Source organism: Sphaerodactylus townsendi, linkage group LG12 (assembly GCF_021028975.2).
Source record: "Sphaerodactylus townsendi isolate TG3544 linkage group LG12, MPM_Stown_v2.3, whole genome shotgun sequence".
In the NCBI taxonomy this organism is placed as follows: Eukaryota; Metazoa; Chordata; class Lepidosauria; order Squamata; family Sphaerodactylidae; genus Sphaerodactylus; species Sphaerodactylus townsendi.
This window is the reverse complement of record NC_059436.1, coordinates 9,000,722-9,013,212: the sequence shown is the minus strand read 5'-3', so window position 1 is coordinate 9,013,212 and position 12,491 is coordinate 9,000,722. Positions and strand designations below refer to the sequence as shown.

At 44.9% G+C, this 12,491-nt stretch overlaps 1 protein-coding gene across 1 annotated transcript in view; it reads left to right on the top strand.

The window, feature by feature from the left end:
* Positions 1-12,491, top strand: part of AEBP1 (AE binding protein 1) — a 40,621-nt gene that overhangs the window by 24,197 nt on the left and 3,933 nt on the right. The window contains exons 10-19 of the mRNA XM_048513090.1: positions 431-540; positions 1,019-1,158; positions 2,084-2,168; positions 2,732-2,876; positions 4,113-4,204; positions 5,532-5,655; positions 7,505-7,701; positions 8,234-8,413; positions 10,212-10,551; positions 11,096-11,235. Of these exons, the coding sequence (XP_048369047.1) occupies positions 431-540; positions 1,019-1,158; positions 2,084-2,168; positions 2,732-2,876; positions 4,113-4,204; positions 5,532-5,655; positions 7,505-7,701; positions 8,234-8,413; positions 10,212-10,551; positions 11,096-11,235 (1,553 nt within the window). The remainder of the gene's footprint in view (positions 1-430; positions 541-1,018; positions 1,159-2,083; positions 2,169-2,731; positions 2,877-4,112; positions 4,205-5,531; positions 5,656-7,504; positions 7,702-8,233; positions 8,414-10,211; positions 10,552-11,095; positions 11,236-12,491) is intronic.

The window sequence follows — 12,491 nt, the reverse complement described above, 5'->3', positions numbered from 1 at the left end:
TCACCACCACTGTTTTAAACCAATAAATCTGGAGGGGAAGTCAGAGGAGGAGGGTTAGTACAGGGACAAAGGTTGTGGGTAGGAAGAGTTGTTAGTGTTCCCTGTAGAATGATGTTTTTAATTTTAAGCAAACACACTGATCTCCTCTTATGGTTATTAGATGAAAAGGAACTCAGCAGGGGTAGCAACGATATTAAGAAATTAAATGATCATGTATACAATAGAGATATATTTTCTCTTTCTAAATTGTATATCTTCATTATCTTTTTCTCTCCCCATATTGTGGAATCCTTTCATTAAGATGAGGAGAAAATCTGTTTGCTTCCTACCTGTAATTTCTCATAAATTGTACTGTTTTTAAGAAATAACCATAAACCTGCAGTCATCATGTAAAGATTGTGCATGAGTGAACTGACTCCTTTTCTTGCAGAATGCCCTCCCATAGGACTGGAATCCCACCGAATTGAGGATGAACAGCTTTTAGCTTCCTCCTTGCTGCGGCATGGTCTGGGCGCTCAGCGTGGCCGCCTAAACACGCAGGTAATAGGAGCCTCCTGTGCCTTGGGTTGCTAACCTCCTGGTAGGGCCTGGAGATCTCCTGGAATTACAAATGATCTTCCATCTGCGGAGATCAGTTTCCCCTGAAGAAAATGGCTACTTTGGTGGGTGGACTGTTCGGCACTGTACCCCACTGAGTCCCTTCCCTCATCAAAGTCCGCCATGCCAGACTTTGCTCCCAAATCTTTAAGAATCCCAAGTCCCAAAGTTGGCAACCATCTGTGTGTCTTATTCAAGCAGCGGCTGTTTCCTGGGAATGCTCTTTGCAAACTGTTGAATGTGATGTTGTATTTATTATAGTAGAGATATCATCGTTCTTATATTGTTTATAAAACACCTTCAACACTAGGCCCCCGTCTAGTAATTAACTTAACCTTGCTATTACAGAATACTCCAAATACAAATGTTAAGGGTTCATGATAAAGACCCAGTGTTGCTTCTTCTGTCTCTTCCCTTCTAGGCAGGATCCAGTGAGGATGATTATTTTGACGGTGCTTGGTGCGCAGAGGATGACAGCCGCATACAGTGGTTTCAGGTGGACACCAGAAGGACCACGAAGTTCACAGGAGTCATCATTCAGGGCCGTGATTCTGTCATCCAGTATGTGTAAAAGGGGGGGGGGGAAGGGGGGAGGTTAGATAAAGGGAAGGGCTGTGTATGGTACTTGCCTCCCCCACCCCAAATTCTGCACCAGGGGTTTTGTGCTGGAGCATGCAGGGGTTTTTGCACCAGGGGTTTTGTGCTGGAGCATGCAGAGGATGACAGCCGCATACAGCGGTTTCAGGTGGACACCAGAAGGACCACGAAGTTCACAGGAGTCATCATTCAGAGCTGTGATTCTGTCATCCAGTATGTGTAAAAGGGGGGGGAGGGGGGAGGTTAGATGAAGGGAAGGGCTGTGTATGGCACTTATCTCCCCCGCCCCAAATTCTGCACCAGGGGTTTTGTGCTGGAGCATTGAAGCTGCATCAAATAGGCAAACCGAGCAGTAGTTTTATACTATTTGTGGTTTGCCTCTCTTGCTGAGACTCAAAATGTAAAACAGTGCAGTATGACCATTATAAGACCTATAACAAATAGTGTAATAAGATTGGCTAAAGACCTTTTGAAACAGTGCAATAAAAACATTATAGGATATGTGTTCCTGCATTGCAGGGGGTTGGACTTGATGGCCCTTTGGGTCTCATCTAACTCGACGATTCTATGACAGACAAGAGATGCAAAAACTGTACTACAGAAATTAGAAAGGAATCCAATAATACCTTAAAATGCATACTATAAACAGTGCATTCAATAAACTATAGGATATGTCACTTTATAAGAATGTCCTCCTGAACAATTACATCTTATATATTCTTTGGAATCAAACATGAGAGCCTTCCTGGTCTTCTTGACCAGGCTGTTCAAAGTAAGAGCAACAACGAAGCATGCTTGGGTATGTTTTGCTTTGAAGCAAACAGGCTGTTGAATTCTGTAAGGGGCATTCTGCTTCTTTCACTCACCAACATTTTTTCCCTTCCCTTAGTGAGGACTTTGTCACCACCTTCTACGTGGGCTTCAGCAACGACAGCCAAAACTGGGTCATGTATAGCAATGGCTATGAGGAAATGGTATGTATTTGATTTGCCTGTATAGTCCAACTGGCCCTCTAAAAGTCCCTAGAAAAAGAGTCCCAGAGTCTCTATTCATAGGGTTGCCAGCTTCCAGAGGGGCTTTAATTTCTCCTAGAATTGTAGCTGGGACTACAGAGACCAGTTCCCAATGGTGGGATCCAAAAATTTTAATAACAGGTTCCGATGGTGGTGGGATTCAAACAGTGGCGTTGCCGCACACACGCACCTCCAGTCCCTATTGGGCAGGGAGGTTGCTTTAGTAACCCCTTCTCGGCACTCAGAAAAAATTAGTAACCACTTCTGGAGAAGTGATGAGAACTGGTTGGATCCCACCTCTGCTAGTTCCCCTCAAGAAAATGGCAGCATTGGAGGGTGGACTCTATGACATCATATCCTTGCCGAGCTTTCTCCTCAGACTCAGCCCTCCCCAGGCTCCACCCACAAGTCTCTAGGAATTTCCCAATCCACAGCTAGACTGGAGTTCTGCTGAGCCCCATTGGAGACAACTGGGTTCTAGCTGTCCTGCAATTTCTGCAGTTTATAAATGGTCTTTCTTGCAGCTTTTTTATGGAAATGTTGACAAGGACACTCCAGTGATGACCGAATTCCCAGAGCCAAAGGTTGCCCGCTTTATTCGTGTCTACCCACTGACCTGGAATGGTAGCCTTTGCATGAGACTTGAAGTACTGGGCTGCCCCCTTTCCAGTAAGAGTTGGAGAAAAAATGTGCATACATGTTTTTTTAAAAAAAATCCTCTGGGTCGCGATTCTCTATTAACCCACCTTTTGCTTAGCCGTTAACACTTTTCTTGAGTCTCAAAATATTCCCAGAGAGCTGGCATGGACTGGGACCTGGGAACACAGCATGGGCCGTATCGAACTGAGTCCCAGAAAATTAAGTTCAGATTCCTCACTTGCACTGTGGAAGCTTGCTGGGGGTCCTTGGGGCAGTCATACCCTGGCTAGTATTTGGATGGGAGACCTCCAAGGAATACCAGGGTTGTGACGTGGAGCCAGGCAATGACAAACACCTCCAAATGTCTCTTGCCTTGAAAAACCTACGGGGTCGCCATAATTCAGATGTGATTTGATGGCAAAAAAAGTAATAATAGTAATCAAATAGCTAATGACTTCTCATTTATATAACATGTTTCAAGGTAGATCAGTATGGCTCACCCACCCCCCCAAGGGAGGACCTCCTCTGAGACTACAACTGAGATGACTTTTCAGAGCCCCTACATTACTACAACACCTCCCAGAAGTACAGGTTTAAAAAGCTCCACGTTCTAAGATCCCAGTGCATCTCCTTACCACTAAGCTGCTGTCGTTCTTGCCAGTGCAATTGTTATCTCTACAAGCATGTATACACTTTCAGCTATTCTCTCTCTCTATGTTTAGTAGAAGAAGATAGTATGTTAAAGATGGAAGGATTGGGAAATTAAGCTTACTAGATGGCATCATTAAGAGAAACGCACATGGGGGCCTGAGAGGAACCATGACAGGAAGGGAATGATTTGAAAACCTTGCCCATACCCATGATCTGCCCCTTCAGGATTCTCTAACTTCTCACAGGCTATTGCAAACTGATTTCCACTTTGTCATTAGCTGAATGACTGTCAACATTCTGTGCTCATGGATCATATTTAGTCCTCGTTGACCTTTTGCGGGGGGGGGGGGGCTCTTTGCTCTTCAGTTTTCAAAGTCTTATTTTTCCGTACTCTGGGGAGTTCCTTCAGAATGTTTGGAGCCCTGCCTTCCATGCAGGTGGCCTGGTTTTGCTGGTGACATGGGAGCGGGACTCTTCACTAATAGGTATAGTGATATGTAAAATTGTTATGTGATATGTAATATTGTTATGAACAGGGATTCAAAGTTGGGCTCCTTGCACTTCACAACTCTGCCACGCTGGCTCTTAAATCTTCTGAGATGTTCTCTTTCACAGGCCTCCATAGTTACTACAGCCTGCAAAATGAAGTGATGACATCAGTAGACAACCTGGACTTCCGACATCACAACTACAAAGACATGAGACAGGTGAGTATGTATTTCAGAGGAGAACCTCAACTGAGACCCTAGCTGCTTGCCAACAAACTAAGCACAAGCTAAAGACACTGAGCGGTTTCATAATCCCAGGGCCATTCACAGTGACCACTGAGCTCCCAGGTTGCACAAAACAGCACACCTGAAATCTGTCTACCAATAAAAGCAAAGACTCTGCAGTTTCTCTTTCCTTGAAGGTACATCATTCTTTCTTTGACTAGTCCCAGTGAGGAAGCTATCAACTGGCTTTCCCATTTGGTTCCTTAGCAAACTGACCATCGTTTCCAGGAAGGGGTAGTTTCTGCTTTCTGAAAATGGATTTCGCAATCAGTTTCCTCGGCAGCTCCTTATCCAGATCTTGTTAACAATTCCTTAAAAGCACAGCGTGGCTGCAAGCTGCTGTTGTTCTGTCATGTCAGCAGAGGCCTTGTTTGTTCAGTCTTCTTTTCTAAACTTTTCTCTTTAATGGGAATGTATATGCTTATGTCTTGCAAGAAGCCCTGTTCACATTTAAGGTGGTGAGGGTGGTCTGACATTGAAAGAGTTGCTTGGGTAAAGGGGTCTAATCCTCCTCCCCTCAGGACCTCCCCTGTTGTGTTGCTTCAAGCACTTTTCTCCCCAGTGTTTAGAGTTGGATTAAGGGGAATATCTGGAAGCTCCTTGAATGGTGGAGGTATGACATTGTTCTCTGAGTCACATATCCCATTTGAAACACACAGGAAGACGTGTCCATAAGATGATTCAAATAAATGGAACACTTTTCTTACGACTAAAATTCAAAATAGTTATCGCCCACGTTACACTTTTTACAAGTTTCTGGCTTGACAATAGAATATCGCCTGCTTATGGGAAACTCCTTAAATGTAACTCCATGATATCCTTGACATGTGTTGGGTCATGGGTGTGTTACCGGAGTTTCAGTTGGGCATACATCAGGGAAACTCACCCTATAAAGCACACATTTGCTAGGCACTGCAAAGGGGAAGAAGAAGCTTCTGGCTTCCTTCCAGCAGCCATGAACAAAGGATCATTTTATGGTGAGTTCTCCTGATGTATGTCTGACTGTGAGTTCATTTGCAAACCTGAGACCCAGCACGTGTGTAATATTGTGTAATGATGCCCCCTATTTACTTAGTTCTGCTGCCTGTTTCCATCCTGTTGTCTATTTCTATCCTTGTCTATTTCCATCCTTCCCTATTTCCATTCTGTTGTCTATTTCCTCTCCTTATTTACTTCTATTTAGGCTATTTCCATCAGCTTCTCTTAAAGAAATTCTCTTGGCTGGATAAGGAGTAAGTTGTGATATATTCTGTCCCCACAGCTTATGAAAGTGGTAAATGAGGAGTGTCCCGATATCACTCGCATCTATAACATTGGCAAGAGTTCCCGAGGGCTAAAGATATATGCCATGGAGATTTCTGACAATCCAGGAGAGCATGAACTAGGTAAGTGGTATTTTCGGTAGGCTTGGACTGGCCTAAACATCAAGTAGTTATAGGACTGTGGTGCTCAACTGATTAATCAATGTCAGTCTTCTGATTTGCGCTTTTGTTTTTTGTGTTCTTTGTGTTTTGATTTCACATAGCTATCATTTCAAAATTCTTACAAGAGACTAGCACCTTGATTCTAAATTATTAGAGTTCTCTGCCTTCCTGCAGTGTGAGTTGGTGCATCCTTGAAAATTTTGATGGATCAGGATAAGAACAGAAGAGCAGCCTAAAAGTCCAGCATCCTGTTTTATACAGTGGCCGGTCGGCCGGCCTGATGGTCCCATGGGCAGGGCAGAGTAGCCAAAGCTTCCCCAGCAGGGAATATTCAGAGGGTCATTGCCACTGAACATAGAGGCTACATTTAGTCATTTCATTATGGCCAACAGTCATGGCTGGGTCTGCCCTCGATGAATTTCTCTAATCTCCTTTAGAAGTCAGCTGTAAGAACATGAGAATGATAAACATTCAGAGGAACAAATATTCCTGCACAGCATAGCATAATTCCAAGTTTTTGTTGCATTGGCACAGCTGCCAATTCTGATTTGCTAGCCCAGCAAGCGTTAGAACTGAACTGGATAAATGTGTTAGTCAGCCTAGATTGTTTATGAAGCTCTCCCTTCCAAGACAAGGCACTTTTTCTTGGACCAGATCTCTTCTCCATCAGATCATATTGGCATGCTTCAGTAATGTTAACGCTGACACTTATTTGCTTTGCTTCCACCTGTGTCAACATTTCCACAATGCCTGGGATTCATATTCCAGTCCAAAATCGATGCTCTCCTCCTATTGACTTTTTGTAAAAACTGGCGCAAAATGAGCTCTCCTCCTGCCAGCCCCGTAGAACTCATTCGTTATTTGAAGAGTTATTATGAGCCAGCTTTCTTGATCTCTTGGCCTCCTCATCCAGTTCTCCCGATCTTCTTGGGTTACAAGGCAGCAGTTCTGAAAGACTGAACTTCTCTGGATGGCACTTAGCATTTTTGAGCAATGAGAGACCAGTTGCAGTGGGGCTCCAAATCCAGTTTCTTGCAAACCTCTCTTGAAGGAAGGCCACAGTCAGGCAGCTTGTAAAGTTGATACTGCCCAACTGAGAGGCTATAAAAGGAAAGAGAATCCTTCCCTGCTTCTTCCCCTACTGCTGGTGTCCCTGTTGTGCTCCTCCCCCTGGCTGTTCAGGGCTACCTGTTACCTTTTCCATCTTCCCCAAGTCTAGGCTCAGTCTTGCTTTCTAACATTGTCCCTTCCTTCTCCTGCCTGAGTCCTGGCCTTGGGTTCAGCTATATTTGACCAATCTGCCTGGGTCTTAGCAGCAGTGGCGTCTAGCTGATGGGGACATGGGATACCGTTCCGTTACTTGGGGGGGTGGCGCCAGGCACTGGCCGGGTCCCTCCCGTGCCAAGGCACCACTCACCAGCTGAGTTGTTCACCATGGCCACAGGCCAGCTCTCACCCCCACCCCCCAGGCAGGTGTACAGCCACAGCACCTTCCCAAGCCGCCCACTGCCAAGCCCTCCCTGGCCTCCCTGCAGGCCAACTCCTGCCCTCTCCAGGCCTGCCCAAGCCGCCCACCCACTTGAGCCCCACCCTCCCTGCTAGCTCCCATAAGTGGGGCATGGGCAGCCGGGCATGGGGGGGTACAGGGAGGTGGCCCCCGGGTGCAATTTAGTCCCAGTACACCACTGCCTAGCAGCCTCCTGTTCCTGGCCTTCTTCTTGTGGGTGAATCCGTCCCCTGGCTGGGCCAGAATTGAGTTGCGACAGCCTTTTCCAATGGACCTGCAGGACTTTCTGTGTTTGTGTTTCAGGAGAGCCAGAGTTCCGATATTCTGCAGGAATCCATGGCAACGAAGTCCTGGGGCGTGAACTCCTGCTAATGTTGATGCAGTTTATGTGCAAGGAGTACAAGGATGGGAACCCTCGGGTGCGGAACCTGGTTACCGAGACTCGCATTCACCTTGTACCCTCATTGAACCCCGATGGCTATGAGATCGCTAGCCAAATGGTGAGCCTGGAATAGGATCCTTGAGCTGAGCATCTGAAAGGAGGAGAGGGAGGGATGCTGTCTACATTCTTTTTTCAAGGTGGAAGTAGGTTTATGAATGATGTGTTTTACTGGAAGCCTCTGTAAACTTGGGCAAAAAAATAGTTTCAGAAAGTAGCCATGTTGGTCTGCAGTAGAATAGCTAGATTTGAACAGCGCCTTAAGAGAGACCGACAAGATTTTGGGGGCATTAGCTTTTGGGATTCGAAGCTCCCTTCATCAGAAACAATAGAAATGGAGATCCCCAAGTCTTTATATGCTAGTCAGAGGATGGGAGGAGCATTGCAAAGAATGGAGTTGGAATGAAAAGGTAGGATGCAAAATGTAATCACCTTGATTAGAGTTGGGGAGGAATGCTCAGCAGCAAAAAATTGGTAGAGAGGTAAGAATCCTGTGTCCCTGTTCCACTTGTGAGGTGGAGTGTCTGTTGTTCTGAAACACAGTTTGTCACTGAATAAGTATGTTCCCCGACACCTTCTCTTTTGAATTGCAGGGCTCTGAGCTTGGGAACTGGGGTTTGGGACACTGGAACGAGGAAGGGTATGATATCTTTGAGAACTTCCCTGATCTCAACAGCATCCTGTGGGCCGCAGAAGAGAGGAAATGGGTTCCACACAAAGTCCCCAACCATCACATTCCCATCCCTGAGCACTACCTGGCAGAGGACGCCTCAGTAAGTACCTGTTGCTTCATTAGAAGCTTGGCACTGGGATATTATAGGGTCTGTAGTGAGATCTCTTTGAGGTTGCTGCTCCCCTTAGGTGAACATGCATTGCCTGCTCCCACGTAATCCTGCTTGTCAGTTGAGGCTGTCATTGAAGGTCTTTCTCCAGGTGACCTCACCTTCTGAGGTCCCCGTTGACAGGGCCTTTGTTGTGGTTGCACCTAAATTATAGCACTCCCTCAATGCCCTGCACTGTCTTTGTTATTAACCTATCCTGTTAATATGAACTTTTGCTGATGAGTAATGCTGCCTGTTCATGGTAATGTTTGGTTTTTACTGCTGTCTGATTGGCTGACATAACTTGGCCCAGGTTTCTTTGATTCCTCTTGGTAATTAATATTGTTTGTTTTAACTGCTTTCTAGTTGATTGATTTTTTAAAAAAATGTTTATGTGCTTATATATTTGTAAGCCATTCTACAGATTGGTGTTTGATAGAAGACCAGGGTAGAAAATAAAGTTTGTCGGTGCAGTATGCCAAAGGAGCAGAGTAGCTATCCCAGGTGTAATCTTCCTGTTGTTTTCAGAAACCCTGTATATTCCCAGGGCAGAGTTAGTGGAAAGAGGTTTGGATGTTAGCCCTTTCTCCCGTTTGCTGAAGAGGCAGTGCTGTGTTATGGAGCTCATTCCTCTGATGTGGAGTTGTTGGTATTTGCAAATGTCTGTCACAATTATAAAGGGGTTAACTGTCTGTATGTAAATAAGCTGCTGAGGTCATTGTTTTATGACCTAATCTATTGATTAGCTATTGGTCAGTCTGACCACCAGTGCGTATGTGCCAGTAAGCACATAGATCAGAAGTTATAAAGTTAACTCTGTTTCTTTGTTTGAGCAGAATAGCACAGAGAGAGAGAGCCACGAGGCGAGATAGCAGACAGAAACCAAGATGTTGTCCTAGACCCGTGGTGGCGAACCTTTGGCACTCCAGATGTTATGGACTACAATTCCCATCAGCCCCTGCCAGCATGACCAATTGACCATGCTGGCAGGGGCTGATGGGAATTGTAGTCCATATCATCTGGAGTGCCAAAGGTTCGCCACCACTGTCCTAGACTGTAATTACTACTGTAAATATGTAACAGAGCAGTACAATATTTGTTGTCTTACTCCATGTAACCCTTCCTTTAAGCTAGTAAACGATTTTTATACAAAAAGCAACTCCAAGTTATCTCTGGCTATCTTTCTTTTTCCACACGAAACTGCTTCCGCATCTCTGCTACTAAGCATCTCTGTTGAATATATTCACCTGCAGGAGTTTTTTTGTCTCACTGGAAAGTGCTGAGCAGAGAGTTCCAAGCGCCAGGAAAATGCACTGTGTACATAAGCACTACTTCCACATCAAAGGATATACTGTAGAAATAAAATAGGGTTAGAATCCAAGCCATGGAAAACATAGAAATAGGTTACAGGTCTGTGGAATTTAATTTTAACATTTATAGGTGGCATGCGATATCTGAATTAAAAACAAAACAATCCAATCCACCACCACCACCCCCAAACAAGTAAGAGGCCCAAAACTCCTTACAGAATCAATCAGCCCTAATAACTACTGGCTAAAAAAGACAACACTCTGACAAATAAAGAGTATTTGCAGTAACTGCAGAATGACATGTAAAGATGGAAGGCAGTGGTCATAGTTTGGACAGGATTTTGCATGTATGGAAACGAAAAAAACAACAACAGGTTGCTCCTTGCCCCCAGTTCTCCCCCAACATGTCTGACTGTCTGCTGTGCCCCTTTTATTTCCAGGTGGCCGTGGAAGTGCGAGCCATCATGGCCTGGATGGACAAGAATCCTTTTGTTCTTGGTGCCAATTTTCAAGGGGGGGAAAAGTTTGTCTCCTATCCCTTTGACATGACCCGCCCTGCCAGTGAGAACGAAGTGGCCCCAGCGGTCCACGAGGAGTACGAGGAGGAGAACCCGGAAAGCAAAGAGACCCCAGACTACGCCATCTTCCGCTGGCTGGCCATTTCCTATGCTTCAGCCCATCTGACCATGGCCGAGACCTTCCGTGGGGGGTGTCACAATCAAGATATGACCAATGGGATGGGGATTGTCAACGGCGCCAAGTGGCATCCACGAGTGGGCAGTAAGTGAGCATATGAAGAATCATACCGGGTCAGACCAAAGGTGGCGAATTGGAAGCTTCTGGGAAGCCACCAGCAATGCATGAAGGCAGCATCCTGAAAACAGCTCACTCAATCTTTTTGGCTGTTGTTCCCACGCCCTGTGTGTCTGTCCACATTTACAGCCCCTTATTTTGAACAAAAGCTATACGTTGTTTCCTGAACGATTGAGAGAATTATGTGCATCTGCTTATCATCAATAACAGAATTTAGGAAGTAGATGTCTTTCTTGTGGCCTTTGGTATATCCAAAGCTGCTAAATCACTGTCCAATTTATACATGGGTCCACATCTACTTTACAGATGAAACAAAATCTAACCACCCGCTACAATCATTTCAACTGTCTGTATAAATGATTCTCTGCTGTTTCTTTTTTTAGTCTTCTGAAAATTCCATTTTTCGTTTTAGTTGTATAACTTGAGTGTTAAATTTATTGGACTCTGTCTTGAAAGACATTCGTTGGTAGGTGGGATATAAATGTCCTAAACAAATCCCTTCCTGTTCCAGGCATGAATGATTTCAGCTACCTCCACACCAACTGTCTGGAACTCTCAATCTACCCAGGATGTGACAAGTTCCCCCATGAAAATGAATTGGCTCAGGAGTGGGAAAACAACAAAGAGTCATTATTGACATTCATGGAACAGGTGAGGAGCAAGTTATAATGGGGGACTAAGAAGAGCAATCAGAGGCCCGGAGTAACTATGGGAGAAAAGGCCCGGCAACCAACATACTTACTTGATGTTAATTTTGCAAATTAGCGTGGAGGGGGAAACCAAAATTTCAGGACCCTCTGACTCACTTTGAACACTTCTCTTTTGATATTGTATCTCACTTATAAGTAACAATCTTTTGCGCCATTTATTTTGGCATCAGATGTAGCGTGGTGTAGTGGGTAAGATAGTGGACTCTGATCTGGAGAACTAGGTTTGTTTCCCCCCCTCCTCCACATGAAGGCTGCTGGGAGATCTTGAGCCAGTCACAGTTCTCTCCGCCCTATCTGAGAGAATCTGTTGTGTCTGTTGTGGGGAGAGGAAGGGAAAGGAGTTTGTAAGCCTCCTTGAGTCTCCTTACAGGAGAGAAAGGCAGGGCTATAAATCCAAACTCCTCCACCTCCTCCTCCTCCTTTCCTTCCACCAAAATTTTCTCATGGAAAATGAATGCATTATTTCAACATTATTTTCCATAGATGAAACAAAAGCATTGTCCATTGCTGCAGCAAAAAGGAGCTGACTCACTGGCAATGCCAACTGGCCATGCCAACACATGCAATCAAAAAGAAAGAAAAGTGGCCCCTACCAGCTCATCCATCCCTAGGCCAGGGGGACTGCAGATTGCTCTTGCGTAGGGTTGTCCTTTGGCTAGTTGAGAAAGATTAGGTCAAATGAGTGATTATATAACACCGAATATTTTTTTTGTAACAAATGTATATGGGCAGTGCTCAGCAGTGACCTTTAGGTCAGATGTCTGCCTGTGTTTGGTTTCTGCATTTGGCACATGCAGAATAATGCACTTTCAACCCACTTTCATAATTGTTTGCAAGTGGAGTTTGTTATTCCACACAGTAAAATACAGCTGCAAAGTGGATTGAAAGTGCATTATTTTGCATGTGCAGAAGGGGCATTAGAGATCCCTGCTATTGTGGTAGGTGGTCAGGGAAAGACATTTGCGGTGTTGCTAGGATTGTCCCAACTGCTGCAGGAGTAGGGGACAGGTAGCCCTCACTCTTGCGCTATGAAAAGATGACAGTAAATTTGTACATTAATCGATCATTTCTTGGGCCTTCTGTATAGCAGAATGATTTATGAGAGTCCTAATACCTACCTAGTTCTTCTAGGGGTGCCAGAAGGAAATAAAAACCTACACAACAGCATTCTTGATGTTACAGAATATTTGGTTGTTG